General features: G+C 39.5%; 1 protein-coding gene across 3 annotated transcripts in view; it reads left to right on the top strand.

Annotated features, from left to right (window-relative positions):
* Positions 1-19,674, top strand: part of grm2a (glutamate receptor, metabotropic 2a) — a 45,669-nt gene extending 25,995 nt beyond the window's left edge. For all 3 annotated transcript variants that reach the window (XM_088087667.1, XM_088087665.1, XM_042495185.2), the window contains 4 exons: positions 7,756-8,593; positions 10,609-11,672; positions 17,385-17,562; positions 19,237-19,674. In XM_088087667.1, the coding sequence (XP_087943793.1) occupies positions 7,756-8,593; positions 10,609-11,672; positions 17,385-17,562; positions 19,237-19,310 (2,154 nt within the window). In that variant the 3' untranslated portion in view covers positions 19,311-19,674. The remainder of the gene's footprint in view (positions 1-7,755; positions 8,594-10,608; positions 11,673-17,384; positions 17,563-19,236) is intronic.
* The last annotated feature ends 333 nt before the right edge of the window (positions 19,675-20,007 follow it).

Raw genomic sequence — 20,007 nt, forward strand, 5'->3', positions numbered from 1 at the left:
AAACCATCAGCCTGCCTCAACTGTAAGAATTTTTCCCGATACAGCTGCTTTATAGAAGGAGCATTAGCCTTATTACTCCTCATTGTCCTAAAGGTGTGGTTTAATCAGAGATGTATTATATTCCACAATTACAGTCCAGGAACATCTAGCCTCTGGGCTGGCTTCTGATTAATACACGAAAGGGAAGGGACTTCACTTTTGTTGCCCCGACAGCGGTCTGTGCTGCTAAATATGACTCACTGGTAAGAGAGCATCCCCCAGGAAAAACATCATAATCACCAGGCCGCATAAGAAGAACAACACCTCTGGAATGTCAAATACTCGCACACTCACTAAAGAACCATTCTCAGGCATGAAACACAGTTAGAAGAAATTTCTAGAACCAATCTGAAAACAATGAAAAATAGCCTGATCTTTTAGAGAGAGGCACAAAAATTGCTATCTGGAATTGAAAGGTGGCTTGTTCCAGGCTATAAGGATGAAAACTCTAATTGTGTAACAGCACCTCAGTGAATTAATTGGAATATTTTAGCGCACTTTCTGAGAAATGGTAATTTTTACTGATAAATGAGACAGGGGGAGATACACTAACAAGGACGCACGCTGGAATTTAAAGATATAGATCCTGATATGAACACACTTGTTTGACATTTGCAGACTAAACTGTGTGAGCAGAATAATAAGGTAAATTTATGGGCTTTCAGAGAGCTTGAGAATCTCATTTTTTATCCCCCCACAAACAACCCTATTTATAGAAATGTCTTCATCTGCAGGTAGACACTGCCAATCTCTGGAGCACATATGAGTCACACAAAGGATTTAAACATGGATACACACATGACAGAATTCATGCCGGAGAGAACAATAATCTTGAAACGTATCAGTAAAGCCATGCAAGGAAAATGCATTATTCATAGGGAAAAGTAAAGAACGTGCTCCTGAAATCGTAAATAATTCACATGTGATTGGATTATTCAGTGGTTTGGCAGAACCCTATATTTATGCAGTTGAAATACATATGACCACCACACAAACTCCCAATATCAGATATGAATGACAGCAGGACGTAAAAACAGCTGAACCCCAATTTTGGGCTCGTCATGAGCATGTCCATGATGTCTGTATGACAGAACAGATTGTAAAGGGATGATAATGCACACAGAGTCAGAGAAGAGAGAAATAAAATGAAAGGAGAGTTACTGACATTGTAAATGAATGGAAGCGCAGCCCATAGCCAAACATGTGATATAGTCTGAATGGCTGCATGACACTGGGACTTTGAAAGACTACTGCATCATAAAGGAGATTCATGTTATCCAAGAGCACAAGGGGGCAGGACCTGATCAAAAAGCATCCTTGCTGTAGGTATCAGTTCATTTTCCCACCCTGTTAAAGCTGTTGCCAAGCAACTAAATCCTAAGAAATAAACTTATAATTATCCGCTGCATATGATACAGGATGTGCATGCATGCCTGCTCCTAATGTATGCATTTGCATGCATGGTTCAGGGCGCTGCAGTGGGCCGTATATGTGTGATACTTAGTGGAGCAAAGGACTGCTGCTCTGGGTATACAGTGTTATTGCTGTAGAAGCACACTGAGACAGTCTTCTGGGAAGAGCAGATGGGCTTTTCATGTAAAAAAAATCATGACATCTCTACAAAGTAGGCCTGATATTTCCAGGACTAGGACACTCTCTCAGTCTCTTATTTTCTGTGCTCCTGTATATCTCTGTTATTTGACTATTACCCCTACTGTGCCTCTTCTCACATCCCTTGCTTCTAAATTTCTCTTTAATGCACCCATTCAGCAGCACGTTAAGCAGACAAAAATAATGCATATGTGCGGTGCATGAAATGTGATGGAGATGTGCTCCAGTTTAAAGAAAGAAGCTGCAAATCTATTTAATATTTTTAAAAACTGTACCACTAAATTCTACCCTTGTAAGCATTTGTAATTTGTAAAAGCAACATTTGTGAAAGCATTTGTAAATGCAACAACACTTTGTTGGTAAATTTCTTGAATAATACACATAAATGGACTTTTAAGTTTTTTTTGGATGTATAAATAGCTTTTATGTTGCGTTATACAACTGTATTTTGACATTTTCACATGGGCAGTCTGAATAATTCCAGCTCATGGTGTTGGCTGGTGCCTTAGGGTTATCTGTGTAAAAACAGTATACGACAGCTGAAAAGAACATCCTGTTACTCGGTGTCTCTGTGTCAAATTCAGCTACCAGGTCCTGTGTGCTTTCATTGCTCGAAAGGAAACCACTTTCACAGTAATCTTCTCAGTAACAGACCTTCCAATGCAAAGCCACACAGGGTCACTTCTTGATTTTCTTAATTAAATAAGGGTCTGTCTGATGCAGGGTGATCCCTGTAGCTGGATGTGTGAAACTCTAAACCATGCCATGGTGCCAGTGATAACTATAAATATAAATGCAGTTTAGTCCTGTGAAAGAATCAAAAATTGGATCTGCTTTACACATTAAGCAACAGTTTTCTACATGGTGGAACGAGATTCAGTGAAGAAGTCTTGCAAATCAAGAAACATTCTCACAGCCTTCTGAAATCCTGCATCTGTACAGGCCCCAATGCCCTCCAAGCTCAAATTGCTGAATGGCAGTGTTTGTAGGATATAAACTTGCCACAGAAGCCCTTAAAGCACTTCACATCTCTCTCTCTTTTGGCTCAGCTTTTCTGGTGTCATGCGACTTATTCCTCAAGCTCCTCTTGTCTGCTCCTCTTGTCCTCTATGATATCTTAAGCTGTCGGACTTTTGTGCTCCTTTGAACCCATCACATTAGAGATTCTTGAGTGAGGATTCTCACGCAGTTATAACTAGTTAGCAGGGAGCCCCCTGGATAAAGGTGCAATGCTCCACTATGGAAAAAAAAAAAGCCAATCAAAATGACAATGATCATATAATCATATTTAAGTGGTGGAAAAGGAGAAGATGGAATACATATTTCTATAATGAACCATATCTGCCTCCTAATCTACCAACAGCATCTACCCTCACAGTGTGTCAGTCAATGGCTTTGGCAGGTGGAAGGATTTTGGCTTTGCCTATAAGCCATGTGCACATCTATATAATTATTTCCAATAAGCTCATTGTATTGGTGACACATCTGGCACTGTGCTTTATAACCTCCATAAGACACATGTAAGTGGATTACTAAACTGGCATACAGCTTCCTTTCATACCCTGGAGAAAAATTACTCATTCACACCGCGAGCATCGCCAAATTTCAGTAAAATTGATTTCTTTAAACCTTTATACCTGTGTTGAGAAAAATGATCACATTAACACAAGAATGCCAGGTAATTCTCTTTGTCTAGTCCTTGTGCTGTGAATGTTTGACGCTAAGATGTACCTAACCCTGCACGTACATCTGCCAATATGTTAATGCACCTACATTTGGTCTGTGCCTTCTTTATCTTGAAAGACTTAACGCTCAAAGATGGTTAAGACCTTCAGCTTAAGAATCACATGCAGTCTTACTGGCCTGGATTCAAATCCCACCAGAACCCCCTGTATCTATCCAACAGGAGCTCTCTCAGCCTTTCTGACTTGCCTTTGTGCTAAAACAGACCAACTCGAAGGTGTCCACACTCCTGAAAGTGAACAAAAATGTGTACCACAGCATTTTTCTGAAGTAGACAACTTTTTTTTAAAAGCCCCCACATTTCAGTTAGCATCTAACTAATCATCCTCAACAACATATTAGACTTTAATTATTCTATACCAATTGCAGAACTGTTGGTGTTATAGAGCATTTTGCTTACCATCTTTTTAGGTGAAATTTTAACTGCTGGTTTCTGCCTAGATTTTGAGCTCACATCAGGGTTACATGTCCGTCAAAAATATGAAACAGAAGTGTAGTGTTAATGTTAGAAGTAATTTGTAGTGCATGTAATTATCTAAGCATCAAATGATTTTGTGATAATGAGAACTTTGATGCATAAACCATTAAACGGCCCCATTTACAACTATTTACTTACTGACTATCACTAACAATATCATTTATATATTTACATTTACATGATAAATGTTTTTTTTCACCAACCCAAATTTCAACTTGCCATCTGATACCCCAGTGCCTGCATTTACTGTGAAATGGTGCAGATGAGGGGCCCTCTTTGTCCCCATGTCCAAGATCCCTTATAGCTGGCCTGTTTGTGGTTGTCAGAAATGAATGCCAACATTTATTCTGGTGATTGTATTGGTACCAATCAACCAAAGGAATTCTTGATGAAACATGGAAGCTTGAAAAGCATTTTGAAATGTTGTTAGCTTTATTCGATTTAAAAAAAAGGAAGAAAAATAAAGAATAGACATTCATAATATTCATTATTATTATGCTATTATAGTGTCTACAATTAGCAGGTGATCTTTTTCGTATATGGAGAGTACTTACGGTGCACCATGAAGTCCTTGTGTAGACTGGAAATTAATCTGAGAGTTGTTAAATGCTTGGTTACGTGATTAATCTCTATAAACACATAGATGCGTGTATTCAGAATCTATAAGAAACAGGACAAGATTTTGGTACTGGAAGTGTTCTGGTTCCCATCGGACTGGTTGGTAAACTGTTCGTGTGGAGAGGCGGCACACATTGGCTGAAGTTCAATCTCAGAAGCCATCAGCTATCGTCTGTTGACAAATAGCCTAATTAACATTTTTTGATGCATCTGCATTCATATACAAATATCTGTTTATAGAGTTTAGCCAAAATGACTGAAACATGGAAAATATTGTCCATTGACCCCAGAGGCTTTTTGTCATCAGGCCATTGGGTTCAGAGATGTTAAAATATAGGTCAGTTCACTCAAAGTTCACAAAACTAAATCCAAGACATGGAATGGCATCAGTGTTAAACAATTTGCAAATCTTATGACAAGTATTATCAATTATGAGGGGATTATGTAGAAAACCTTCATGACAATTTATTAGAATTGCTTTTGCACTTTTTGATGCATATTTACGTATTGCGAAAAATGATTAATCAGTTAGTGTTTATGTGTCTTGCCACTTTAGATTATACTCTGATTTCTTTCTGAGGGAGCGAGCACGCTGCTGCCAGCTGTTTCACCACATGTTGAGGAAGCTGTCGAAACAATTTTATGTACAAATGTGATTATTAGCCTGTCTGCATAATCAGGGTTTCTCCGGCTGACCTGAAAATCTTAGGGCAAAGTAACCTTTGAACTGGTATGAAATGTTCACTCATGTGTTTCAACAATCTAGATTTTCATTTGGTTTTTCAGTACCACCAACGAGTAAGTAATAGCCCCAGTGTTGAACTGGTAATTATGTTCAATGTTCCCTCTGTATGACATTGGTTGGGTGGTGGTGATTGTGCTGTTTCATTTCATTTTTCTGTGAAACATTTTCTCATTAATTCCAATAAATCTAGTGGTCTGGAAATCACTGCCATTGGCTCATTTAATATTCATCGCTCTGATCCTGCAGAATAACAAAGATCCCATGATTAATATCCATCGAGGCACATCACACTAAATTTATTGTGATGTCTCAGTGTGCTGCCCTCTTTTGCAGTGAGAATATATACTAATCAGTGAAGTATCTGTTTATCCTGCTTGACTCAACCTGTCTGTTCATCTGCACAGGTGCATTTGGTCTATATTTGAAATATCTGTGTTGTTAGATTGTGCTCCTTCCAAATCAATTCAGCAACTTTTACGACCAATACACTGCAGTTTGCACATTGGCTGATGAAAGAACCTGTTCAAAATGCCAAAATCTGGCCACATCATACATGTCTAATATCTGTTTTTACTGTGTATGTGACTTTTTATTGACAATGGTTGTTTTGGCTTGCCCTAAATGCATTTTAGCTGTAATTTTCCATAATTATATTCATGACAGCTTGTTACTCTGTTAATAATCCCAGCACATTACGTATTACATGATGATTAGCAATATTCAAACATTTTTTCATTCAACTTTTGATCACATTCAAGATAATATTATTGGCAAAAATGAAATAATTTGTAGAAACTGCTGGCTAATTTTACAAGACTTTCATTCAGTAAGATAAAGCCAAGATGGTGACCCTATGAGCCTGGGAAACATGTTTTATGTTATGTCACTTTTGGACAGATTTCCATTCAAATTGCCCTGGGTCAATCAAAGCTGTTTATCTAATATGGGAAGGGTTTCATATGATATTTGACAACTTATGGAGCCTCCACACTTAATGCAAAATATATGATGACCTCATTTTTGGCTCACATTTCCTCCCACCAAGGGTATGATGGCGAGCATAAACCTATCTTGGAAAAACAACCAATATGTCTGCAGCTGATGTGGAACTTTCTGATGTAGTGCAAATTCTGATGGCAAAAATGGCACCACTTGTACACAGACATGCTATTGCTACATCACAGCTCATCTCTGCACACTGTAGTTTGTTTACATTTATTCACCACTCAGCACCACAATGTATTACGTTGCTCAGATTAGCAGTAGGTCTATCCAATTGCGTCAAGAGCTATTTTGGTCAATGGCAGTTGATAATGCCCCTTGTCAAATGAACAGAGAGGTTCCAGACAGATTTGCATTTGCAAATTGGTCTTGGGACGCCAAGCTAGGGCCTTATAACATTGTCCTGGAATTGTTGATCTGGCTTAAAACAAAGAAAAGGCTACTTGTAAAATAGTTCACGTAAGTTCATGTAAAATGTCTTCTGAAATGTCATAAGAGAGAAGATGAAATTGCCCCATTCTTTTATCAAACGTATAAATGTGCTCTTTCCCCTGAAAAGCCCACTGCTCTGGACTATTTATAGCATAAAACAAGATGCTTTCTATACAGCCACAACACGGCAATATAGGACTGATAAATTATACCCAGAGTGGATGCATTTGAAAGTGAATTTCCTCTCTGAGTTTCTCAGGAATGATTCATTGGCATTCAAGATGTTGTGCCATGAGTGTGCTGGTGTGAGAGCCAGCATTAAAGTCAACCAGATTTAGGTTGGCATCCTTTTGACTGATCAGACCATCTCCCCTTAGGCTTCCACAGAAGTGCCTGAAGCAAAAGCTAGTCAGTAGCTGCTTCTGCACAGCTGTGTCACCACTGACAAAACCTATTACAGAGAAAACGTAAAGTTTCAAGATTCTTTGATACTCTGACTCCTCTCACTTTCCAATCTCTGCTCTCAACCCCTTTCCATCTCTCCCTGTCTACTCCTCTTTCCTCTTCACAGCAGATCAAGAAATTTCTGTTAATGTGTTTATTTTTGTCCTTGCACATGTAGCCACTCAGTCCTGCATAAATATTTTTAGTGAACATTGTTGACAGTATTATAGATCATAAAAAATGGGGCAGAAAGGCAATCCTGATAATTGTTAAATGTAGCAACTTGCCACTCAATCAGCAGGGGAGTAAAGTTGTGAAAAACCCAGCAGGGATCCAGTGGAGAAATTAGAGACTGAATGGGGTGAGACTAATTACATCTGCGGGGGAAAACACACACTGTGTAGCCAGTTTTATTTATTTATTTAAGGATGAGCAATTAAAAAAAATCCCATGGTTGGCAGGTGTGTGTTTTCTGTGTGAAGTGTTATAAGTTAATTACCACTTTTCTAACTAAAATGTCATAATTATCTGCATTTTAATGCTTACAGTAACCTTAATGAGGGTTTATTGATATTGTGTGATTTGTGTGAAGTCTGATTCAAGTGACAAGCATAATACTTCTGGTGTCTCTCACTTATTTCAGGTGGCCAATCTGCTGCGACTCTTCCAAATCCCTCAGATTAGCTATGCTTCCACTAGTGCCAAGCTCAGCGACAAGACCCGCTATGACTACTTTGCCCGCACCGTGCCCCCTGACTTCTACCAGGCCAAGGCCATGGCAGAGATCCTACGATACTTTAACTGGACGTACGTGTCGACGGTGGCATCAGAAGGTGACTATGGTGAGACTGGCATTGACGCATTCCAGCAGGAGGCTCGTGCACGTCAGATCTGCATTGCCACTTCGGCCAAAGTGAGCCGTTCCATGAGCCGCTGGAGTTACGAGAATGTAATCCGCTCCCTGCAACAGAAGTCCAATGCTAAGGTGGTGATCCTTTTCACTCGCAGTGAAGATGCCCGTGAGCTGCTGGTGGCAGCAAACCGCATGAATGTCACCTTCACCTGGGTTGCCAGTGATGGCTGGGGAGCGCAGGAGAGTGTGGTGAGAGGCAGTGAGGCTGTGGCTGATGGGGCATTCACCATTGAGCTGGCCTCCTACCAGATCCCCCAGTTTAATGACTACTTCACTGCCCTGCACCCATACAACAACACCAGGAACCCCTGGTTCAGAGAGTTTTGGGAAAACCAGTTCCAGTGCAGCCTCCATGACCTGGGCTGTGGGAAGCATTCACTCCGCGAGACTCAGTTTCAGCCTGAGTCCAAGATCATGTTTGTAGTGAATGCTGTTTATGCAATGGCTGCTGCCCTACACAACATGAGACAAGCCCTATGCCCTAACTCCACCAAGGTGTGTGACGCTCTCAAACCAGGCAATGGCAGAAAGTTTTACAGAGACTACATTCTCAAGGTCAAGTTTGAAGGTGAGTAAAATGTCATTAACTACTATTCAGTCACTCCAGGATGTTGCAATCTTGCAATCGCAACAATTCATGCACATTCAGCCAATCCGTGTAAATTGTGCACAACATTGTAATTTTGTCCAATCACCACATCTCTATTGCAAATCTGAATTGTGTACAATGTGTTGATTTGCCTGTCTCTCTCTCTCTGTTTATCATGAGACTACTGTTGCAGGAATGGAGCTCTGTGCCTGAGACAGTCACACATTGACAAGGCTAACTGTTAGCATCACAAGGCTAACATTAACGGTTGATAATGTGTTTAATGACAAAGTCAAGCCATTTTGGGTTGAGATTACCACCTCTGTGTCAGCATCCGCTGCTCTGAGGCCTCTGCTAAAGCGGCGAAATATGACGAATTAGGAGATCACACTGTGCTATTTTTTAGAAACGCTATTGTGATATCAGGCATTGAAGGTAGCAACAATCCCCAAAACAGCACGCAAAATCCTGGGGGGAACAACTATCACAGTGTTTAACAGATTTGAATTTTCATGATGTAAAGCAGCTTTCTTTTTCTCATTATTCTGTCATCTGTACAAAACTCCATAAAAGACTTGATATAACATCATTTAATTTTCCCAAGAGCACCCTGCATGCGCTGTATGCTGCCAAATTAGGTTATATCAATTTAGATTCATTCTACCAATTCATATAAGATGTTGAATTAGTTCAAGAGTAATTCTACATGTTTGTACACTGTAGCTGCAGATAAGCTTTGCAATGATTCAATTTGCAAAGATGAAAGTATTTTCCTCGCCCTCGTGCTTGAAGGCTCCTTTTTTCATGCATCTCTTGACTTGACTGAGAGAAAGAGGGCTCTTCAGTTTCAGTACTGCAGATACTGATCATGCACACATTACTGCTTGTCTACACAAAGCTGAAACACAAAATGTGCAACAGTATATGCATCAACACATCACAAATGCAGACCAACAAGGCTCCCACTCTTGAAAATTAAAGTGAGAGCATTTTATCCATTTATCCATTTTTTTTGCTTTTATCCAGCTGTGCTTTTCTGCTCTTCACAATTTGTGGGGAAAAAATACCCAAAGGATTTTACTGTCTAGAGACTTCAAATTGGACTAAAGGCCTAAAATTAGTTGGTCCCTTCTGGCATTTCAATGCTCCAAGGAAAAAAACACACAAAACAGGTGGACCACTAACACTAACTACACATTTTATAATTATTAGATATAAAAGATTATAATTATATTTAATGCTTCATTTTATGGAATTTTATGGCATCTCCATGGCTGTTAATATTTACACTTAGGAAAAAATAGCATTTTACAATTAAATGATGTATATAGAATCAGAGCTGAAACAAAAGTCGATTATTTAATTAATTGATCCATAAAGTAAATGGAAGCAATACTCTGAATAACAGCAATATTTTAATATATATATATATATATATATATATATATATATATATATATTGGTTTATTAACTTATTTTAATAAATGTATTAATTGTTGTATGTATATACAACAATTTGAAGTCCTTAGAAAAGTATTCCCGGACCAGGTATGCAGAGACCTTGCACGGCTACTATAAAAGTCAATATTTATTGGATAATGAAGGGTGATTTTGGAGAGGATGATGGTTTATTTCAGCCTTGATTTCACAAGTAAAATTGAGCATTATTTTATGTATTGGGCCATCTGTTTGGAATTTCCACTCTAGTGTTGAATCCAGGAACGTTCCATATGAGTGAACAGAGGTAAACTGTGGCTTGCGGCATGTAAATTGACACTTTACACCTGCGTCCCATCCCAGTAACTGTAGTGCGAGACAAATAAAATGTCAGCTCAGAAACATAATATGAGATAGATCTATACGATATGAGTTCATGGTACATAATCCACAGTCTTGTTTTACAGTTTTTGAAATTGTGCTTGGCTTACAATGAGCCCCTTATAACTGTTATTTTATAACAATGTTTTCTTTTTGTTTGTTTTTTTCACCTTCAGCACCATTTCGTCCACCAGACACAGAGAATGTTGTCCGCTTTGATGCCTTCGGGGACAGCCTCGGCCGCTACAACATTTTCCACTACCACAAAGAAGATGGACGCTATGTCTACCGTAAGGTCGGCTACTGGGCTCAGAGCCTGACCCTGAACACCAGCCTGATCCCCTGGGCTGGCCACGTTGCGCCAACCTCCCAGTGTAGTGACCCCTGCAGGAAGAATGAGGTGAAGAGTATGCAGCCCGGAGATGTGTGCTGCTGGATCTGCATCCCCTGTCAGCCCTACCAGTATTTGCAGGATGAGTTTACCTGTGCTGACTGCAGTTTTGGACAGTGGCCCCTGGCCAACCTGACAGGCTGTTATGATCTGCCTGAGGAGTACATCCGCTGGGAAGATGCCTGGGCCATTGGACCCGTCACCATTTCCTGTCTAGGGATGATGTGTACACTCTTTGTCATTGGCCTCTTCCTTAAACACAACGAGACACCTGTGGTGAAGGCCAGTGGCCGTGAGCTCTCCTACATTCTTCTGCTGGGAGTGCTGATGTGTTATAGCATGACCTTCATCTACATTGCCAAACCGTCCACGGCAGTTTGCACTCTGCGCCGGCTAGGCTTAGGCACTTCATTTGCTGTGTGCTACTCAGCGCTCCTGACCAAGACCAATCGCATAGCCCGGATCTTCAGCGGAGTGAAGGATGGAGCACAGCGGCCTCGATTTATCAGCCCGGCCTCCCAGGTTGCCATCTGTGGTGCTCTGATCTCCTGCCAGCTGGTAGTGGTGGTGGTCTGGCTGCTGGTGGAGGCCCCAGGGGTGAGAAAGGAAGTGAGCCCTGAGAGGAGAGATGTGGTCACCCTCAAGTGTAACAGCAAGGACTCCAGCATGCTTATGTCTCTCACCTACAACTGTATCCTCATTATCCTCTGCACGGTCTACGCCTTCAAGACCCGTAAATGCCCAGAGAACTTCAATGAGGCCAAGTTCATTGGGTTCACCATGTACACCACCTGTATCATCTGGCTGGCTTTCCAGCCTATTTTCTACGTTACTGCCAGTGACTACCGGGTGAGTTCAGTTAAATTACACCTGCTACATGAATGAGCACAACACGTTTCTCATATCAATGCTCCTTTTTTCTTTTCTAAATCCTAAATGAAATACATGCTGTCGTATTGATTTGTATTAAATTTTCGGTTCAGATAGCTTTAGGTTCTTAATCTGAGCAGAATACATCCTAGCAGATAATGACTTCTTCTGGGGTAGAATCTGGATTTTATATGCATGAAATCACAAAGTAATGTAAGCTAGTATTGATTCAGCTGTCTGTGTTGCCTTTGGCTCTTAGACATATATGTTCTTTATTGCTTCATTGCTTTAATTCTTCATATTTGTCTACATACTAAAGATTTGCAGGTGTGCCCCAAGATGAAAACGTACAGCCTTATTTTACCTTTAAAATTTAAATATTAATGAAGTCAGAGTAAATTATAAAATATGGATGCTCAAGTCATGGAGAAGTGTAACAAGCGGCCAACTATCTTGTTCGTTTTGACAAGATGTATTCAAGGTTTTCTAGACAAAAGACACATAAAACAGCCAATGTTTGGTAAAAATTTCAAAATGAAATGGAGGGAAGACACAGCAGCCCAATTTATGGTGGGTGGTAATTTTATCCTTTCACCCCCAGCAGTTCCACTACACTACTAACAGTTCCTAACTACACCTAACCCTGGAAAAAAAGTTTTAAACTACATCACCTAAAACAATGCTTCTAATAAAGATTTGTTCCTCCAGTGCCAATCAACACTGGCACACAACAGCAATAGACAGACAGACGGACAGACAGATATTATATGACTCGAGTATTTGGGAGGACTGCAATCACATGACAGGAGTATAGAAGGAAGCAGTGTAAAGAGCCTGAGTCCTCTTAAGGATGCAGGCTGGGGTGGTGAAGGGGTCAAACAAACACAGGACCTTCCCCTAGGCGACTGGTGTTCATGTCTCATGTCAAACCAAGTGAACATTGAGTTATTTTAAAGTATGTATGGGTCAAAGTCAGTAATTTCTTTCTAAACACATGATAAATGTTAACAAATACATGTAGAAAACATGTGAAAAGACTTGAAACTGTGTAGTACTGAATTGAGGAGTTAAAGCTGTAGAACTGTTTTTCACCATTTGTGTCTAGGATTTTTGGGGGCAGGCCTAAAAATGTTCTCGATGATGCACTGAAGCAATCTTTAACATAGTTACTTCCCCACTATATAAAAACAAAGAATGTGCCCATGCAAAGCAACAGACTTTCCTTAGCAGCTAACTCAGTGGCACAAACCACACATGTCCCCCGAGCTGAAGAGCGAGCCACTGCCCAGCTATAGACTTTTAACAGCTAAACCAGTAACATACAAACTCCAAGCTGAAGAATGAGGGAGCTACTGTGCAGACTCCTGTTCAGCCACTAACAGCAGCTAACATTAGCATAAAGCACACAGTCTAATGCTAACTCATTGTCGCCGAGTTTCTTTTCCTAAAGCTAAACTATTTAACTTCATTTGCCTAAACTTACCTATGTAACTTTTTGTTACATACATAACTCTCCTTTAAAAACGCAACGTGACAATGATATCATACGAACCTTTGTGAGAATACATTGGATGGATGGATGGATCGCTGGACAGACAGACAAATTTATGTGTGTAATTTAGTTAAAAAATCAAAATGAGGACTGACAAGATAGTAGTGTTCAGCCTCTGAACCTGCATGCTGAATGAATTCTGATGTTGATCGGTAGACACAGAAACACACTGCATTGATAGAACTTCAGAGAAAAAGGGTGGCCAGAGTCATGGGCTTTAATTCTCTTGGGAACAGCTTGCAGCGAGAGAGAGGCAGAAGGGAGAAATAGACAGAGGAATCCCCCGACACAGCTGCCTCTGCAGAAACATGGCGAAGGCAGGCAAGACCATGAGGACTGAAAGTCCCCGTGTGTCCCTGTGCGTAGCTGTGTGGAATGGAGTGTGAAAGACTGGGATGCTGAATCCCAGCTGTGCCCTCTGTCCTGGGACTCAAGTGAGGCACAGAGGAACCCTTCCTCCAGGCCCTCCAGGCAGCGCGAGCAATTCACAGCCTGAGTGGGCTCATCAGCTCCCCTTTGACCAATAAATAATTACCAAAGCAATGGACTTGGCACAATGTTTCTAGTTTTCTACAGGCAGCGACGTATTACTCGTATTAGTTCTCCTAATTTTTCACCACTTTTTAAAATTGTTGTCACAGCCCGATGCAACTCTACAACCGAACAACAAATACAGATCTGATTGTGGTCTGTCATGAAATGTTAAAGTAAACTAAATACTACTGAGCCATGAATAACACATTTGATTACCATATGAAATATTGAAGACGTTCTACGCCCTGAGGGAGCAGGCTCTCCTCATATGCCAGTCCTGGTCATCTCATCTCAGCAGTAAACACAACTGATTAAACACACAGCGCTTTACAAGACAGAAAAATATTGCCTGTGATCTTTACATGCGCTGCCTGTCACTTTAACAGATCCTTTGAAGATCTGTCTTGAAAACAACCTTTTCTAAAACATTTTTAATTTCTGTCAGTTCAGCTCCTTTGACTTCCTTTCCCACCATACTGTTGCATGTTTTTGCTCTAGCGCCCACTGATCTCACACACACAGTAGTTAAACCAGTGTCTTGACAGAATGTACAGCAGCCCTCAGCGGAAATGAATTCACAGTGATATGTTACCTACACCTGCTGTTAAAACAAGTGAGGATCAGGTATAACTGATTTTTTTCTTTAATAATGAATGTCTCTTAAAGCAACCCTGTCTCCAGAAATTACGCCTGTATGTTACTAAAATTGCATTGTTGTGGCAACATAATCGCTGCCTGGATTATGTTTAGAGACCATATTTCTATCAGGTCATGAAACACTTCATTCAGGCAAGTTTTAAGCTTCACAAGAAGGTGGTTGGCGAGGTTTTTGGGCGCATAAAGTGTAGGACCTTGACACTAGAACTTTGGGCCAAGCGCCTCACCTCTGAGGCTGAAAAATGAAGCTTATGCAGAAGTGCTAAAAACTGCAGTTCATTAAATGGCCACTTGAGGCTGGCTCTGAAACACAGTAAATCCACACCCATGTTAAAATGTCAAACTTTTCAGCAGAAATAAACAGCCTGGTAAAAATAACGGTTTTGTACTCCTAAGCTATTTCCCCCCTTCATGACAACTGTACTGGGGATTAATTTTTTCTAAAACTCACTGTTTTTTTTACGTTTCATTAAGCCCAAAGTCAGACATTTTAGGGCAGGGCCACTTGCGTGAAAGGCTGCCTGCAGATAGTGTCCTTGACTTCCAGTCAGATCCACCCTTTGCTCCATAGATCCAGCTTAATGCACAAATACAGTCACTTCTGGCTCCAAAAAACAAAGATGGTGACAGCTAAGATGCCAATATATTTATACAGTCTATGATTTGCGTCTAGACTCCTGTCTTAGGTTAGTGCAACAAGAGCACTTTAGAAAAAAAGTTAGGGAAAGATCCTGGTTATGGTTAAATGTTAATAAAAGGTAATAAGAAAATAATGCCACAGTCACTTTGAGTGGATTCCTTATAACAATATTGCCTATCTTGACAGAAAACAACTGAAATACATTTTGCTCCAAGCATTTAATATCAACATTTTTGAGATTTGCCAGATATGTTAATTTGCAACATTTCCTTATTATGTTAATAGAAAATGTAATTTGTTCTGCATTATATCTCCCTCAAAACTGATAAACTCTTTCAGATTAGTTGTATATGAACGTAATTTCTTGGAGACAGTTCTGCTTAACCTAACCCATCTGTTATATCTAATTACAGATGAACAACATCGCCCTACTTTTGAAATCTCAACACATCACACACTCCAACACTGAATGACTTGTGGGTTTTGTCAGTTCCACATCTAACCTACCAAGGCTGGCTTGTGGCTGGTTCATCCAATAAAGCTTTTCAATAAACCTACAGCACGAAGCCCAATAAAAGGAGGAATCTCATCTCCGCTGTGAGGTTCTCTGGAGGAATAAGGCTACCTGAAAACAGCAGACATTATTTATATCTGAAGCAGCAGTACTGTATTCGTAAAATAAAATAATACCCTCTAAAACATCAGAGACAAACAGAAGCCGTAGTAGCCATGCTCTACATCCTGTTCTCCATTCTCGAGCAGAAGACATCTGGAGAAATATTACTGCCAAGGCAGATTCCTTGTCCTCTGTTCTTCCAAAGGAGCATCTTCTGAATTATTAAAACCACTTAACAGGTCATTCCTATGCAGTACTGTCCACGGTTTTATTCAAACTATTTCTGAATTAAGTAGTAGACATTTAGCCTCTGTGCACTGCAGTATTGCTTAGATTATTAAGTGTAAACTAGCACTTCCCTTTTGTATGTGTCCAAATATACAGGTCAGATATATAGCAAAAGAAAGTGGAAATGGTAGATGTTTGTAAATTTACATCTGAGTCCGGGATCTGAGCATGTCTGTGTGTATTTCAGATGTGGCATGAGGTGAATTTTAATGCTGAATTCATTGCACATGGCAACATACAATACATCTCAAGATACAGAGATACACTCGGTGATGTTTCATACTTACATGGTGCACAAGGACATTTAGTCAGTGTTGCAAAAATATCTCTCAAATATATGAATATTAGATAATTTTCTATAGATATCTTTAGCAATTAGTCACTATCTTCATATAATCTATTATCAGTTGTCGCATACTATTAAAGTACTTAGTAATTATGTATTGTAAGAGAGTAAGAAACAGACATTTAACAACACTTAACAACACTTAAATAATGAAGATGATTAAACATCATTCTGGGTAAATAGACCTTGTGTCACTCAAATTGATGCGTACTGCTTTTTGCTATTATCTTGTTTTCTTTGTTGTAGAACAGTGCATGCACAGTGCAATCTTTGGCGCCCACGTTATTTTAATACCAACATTAGCATTCAGGGTGAAAACAGACACCTGCTGTGCCCTGTGAAAATGGGATGCACCTGCCACACACCACACAATGCTGAGCTGCATTCTGTTATCCAGGAACAAGAAAAAAAACAGGAAAAAATATGGGCAGAGTTTGAAAATGAAGGAGCAGACCGATGATGACACATAGCGAGATGTGGGCAGGGTGAGGGGAAAAGGGAGCGAGAGCTAAGCAGTTGATTGACAAGCACATAAGCAGATCGCTTAACACCTCTCTTAACAGTCCCAGCTGATAGCTTCCTCCTCTGTTGCACCTGGCTTTGATTCTGAGTTATGAAAGATATCTGAATTTTCTTTTCTGACTTTTGAGCCACTTTCTGATTGAAATGAATAGTCTTGCACAGCAAACGATCCTCAGCGCGATGCCAATGCTTGTATGAATCCACACAAGTAAAGTTAATTTAACACCTGCTGGCTGTTTTGAACATTCCCCTCACAGTCATATCAGCTCTATGGATGAACAAACACTTGAATAAAATGTTTTTAATACCAAAAAAATGACAACTGAAAATATCTTCATTGGGACTTGAGCTGTACGTGAACATTAATACTCCTGGCGCTGGTGTGAAATTAATATTGCCGCTTTTGATGCTGTTCTCTCAACATTTTGGCAATCTAAAAATGTGAGTTTACTTTTCTGTTACATAAAAGTAAACTAAAAACACTGACTACGACTGAGTCATATCCGTGAATTTCTCACCTCTCTTTCCTCCTCCAGGTGCAGACAACCACCATGTGCATCTCTGTCAGTCTGAGTGGGTCGGTGGTGTTGGGCTGCCTCTTCTCTCCCAAGGTCCACATCATCCTGTTCCAGCCGCAGAAGAATGTCAGCACTCTCAGAGTGGCCACCACCCGCTTCAGCGTCACCACTGGCCCAGGCTCCAGTTTCTCTCAAGGTACCACCTGATACACAACAACAACATCACTGTGCCTACAGTGCCACAAACATGAATACATACACATAACTCAACTGGAATATGGTGTAAATACTTCATTATTACTAATTTACAACTATATGATGTGCGGATACACTGATTGTGAAATTGTGGGCTAATACCAATACCGACTAAACCCCTAATACTGATACCGATACCAGTGTTGAAAATAACAATTTGGCTGAAAGCAGACGCTTGATTTTATTTATTATCTATTTTATTACTGTTGCTATTTATTCCCCCCTTTGGTGCAAATAAATAAAAAGAAATCTTATTTACGAAAAGAACTGAACTATTTTTAATTATTTAGACCTTTATTGAACTATGTTTGAATGACCACTAAATCACTTCTTCTTTTGCATGAGAACATTTTTTAATGAAAAATGAAAAACTGCTTTAAAAGCCTTTTTATCTTGCCATACAACTACCTACTGAATGAGAAGATTTTTTCAGTCCTTACATTGCCCAACAAACATTTTCTTTTTTGTTTTTAACATAAATTAAACATATTTAAATTTACTGTAAAAGCAGTTAAAAAATAAATGAAATACTATATATAAATATATGTATTAATAGATACAGACATGGTTTTCATACAAAATACACTATTTTTGTGTTTCCATTAAGCACAGACTTATTGGCTGGAACATGACTCTGAACATGGGCCTCTTGACAAAATAAAAATTGGCCTCTTAAAATAATGCTTTCCATTCAGTACACCTCCTCTTCTGAATATTAATGATAAAAAGGAAAAAACAAATCACTAGTAACTTATAGCCTACTTCTTGGTAAGATGCATGCTTTTCTTTACAAAGATAAGCATCTCTGCCTTGTTGCAGTTCAGTCTATTTCTCTTATCATCCAAAATGTGAGATGCAGAGCTGAAAAGCTGCTCACTGAAACCAAGGTGAAAACAAACCACATGAGCACACAGTAAACATTTTCCTCCTATATTATGCCAGAGTTGAGACCAGCCAGTTGCCTCTCTAAATCAGTAACTGGGTATGCTATGCCAGCTATGGTTCTCTAACTGAAAGTAACCAACACTTTTAGCCAGCACAAAATTGATGCAACCCACCAAATAAACTTTGGCCACTGCCATCGGTGAATGTCATTGTATATATGTATTTGTAGATGGCAGTCAACAAAGGCAAAAATTTGGCTGATACAGATGTTTGGCTAATAAATCGATGCATTCCTAATATGAGGCCACCCTTCTATCACACCTCTGTTGGCTGTTTTTGTTATGTTTTTTTTTGTTTGTTTGTTTTTTTGCATTATTCATCAGGGGAAACAGAAAGCTGAACAGTGTGTCTGGTGCGCTTTTGTTCTGTGAAACAAACAGTTGGAAAATTTCCACCAGACAAAATCCACAACATTTCTTCATCTCCTATAAGTCAGGAAACAAAACAAAATTCTAACCCACTCTTGTTTCTGGATAACTGATTAAAAATGACTTCAGTTAATTCATGACTTGATCATCATACTGCTGATTCATCTGTAGGCAGTAGCGTAACTCAGTGGAAAAGGAATGTCAAGGGCATGTGGAATATAATATTTATTAGCCAATATTAATTAGTTCTGTGTCTGTATAGTTTGTGCAATCCAACACAACTTTTTATCACTCTTTTGCAGCGTCAGCCTCCAATGTTGTTCCAACAGTGTGTAATGGACGAGAGGTGGTGGACTCGACAACATCCTCCTTGTGAAGATCAGCTGAGTTCCTTTGCCAAGCATTGTAAACAGTTATATAATCACTAGTCCTGAATCAGGTGTCTCAGATATTAAAGAGGTCATACAGACGATCGTCCTGACTTTGTTGTCCTCAAAGTGCTGTGAGTACAATGTCCTGATTATTTTATTTTGTTCTTTGACTCGTAGCGATTTGAAATGAGATGCCAATGAATTCGCATATAGCCCTTGTTTTTATTGAAGATTCTACATGCAACAATGGAGTAAATTATAGTAAATCTGTTAAATGTAATATATACAAGACGTTTTTAATGTAGATTTTGGTGAACCAGTTTGTGCTTTCTTGTAATTTATGTAAATAAAATGTGTTTTTTATTAATACCAAAATATTTATAGTCGTAATATTTATTTGCAAATCATCATGAGATGCATATTATATAAACACAAGGAAATTGAATTAATCTTGTAGTCTCAGTAATCTGCATAAATTTGCCAAACATGCCGTTATACTACATTGTTGTGTGTTAGTTACACCCGTCTGCTTACTGCTGCAACGACTGATGCAATTCTGAGGATCACTGTGCTCAAGGACACTTCAACATGTAGACAGAGGGATCAAACTATCAACTGTGTGTGATGAGTTGAAGTTCTGATCTAACTCCTGAGCTACAGCCCCAAAAGAAAGCCATGTATAAATTTATGACTCATTTGGGT

Source organism: Plectropomus leopardus, chromosome 2, assembly GCF_026936395.1.
Source record: "Plectropomus leopardus strain MGB_pleo_1.0 chromosome 2, ASM2693639v1, whole genome shotgun sequence".
Classification (NCBI taxonomy): domain Eukaryota; kingdom Metazoa; phylum Chordata; class Actinopteri; order Perciformes; family Serranidae; genus Plectropomus; species Plectropomus leopardus.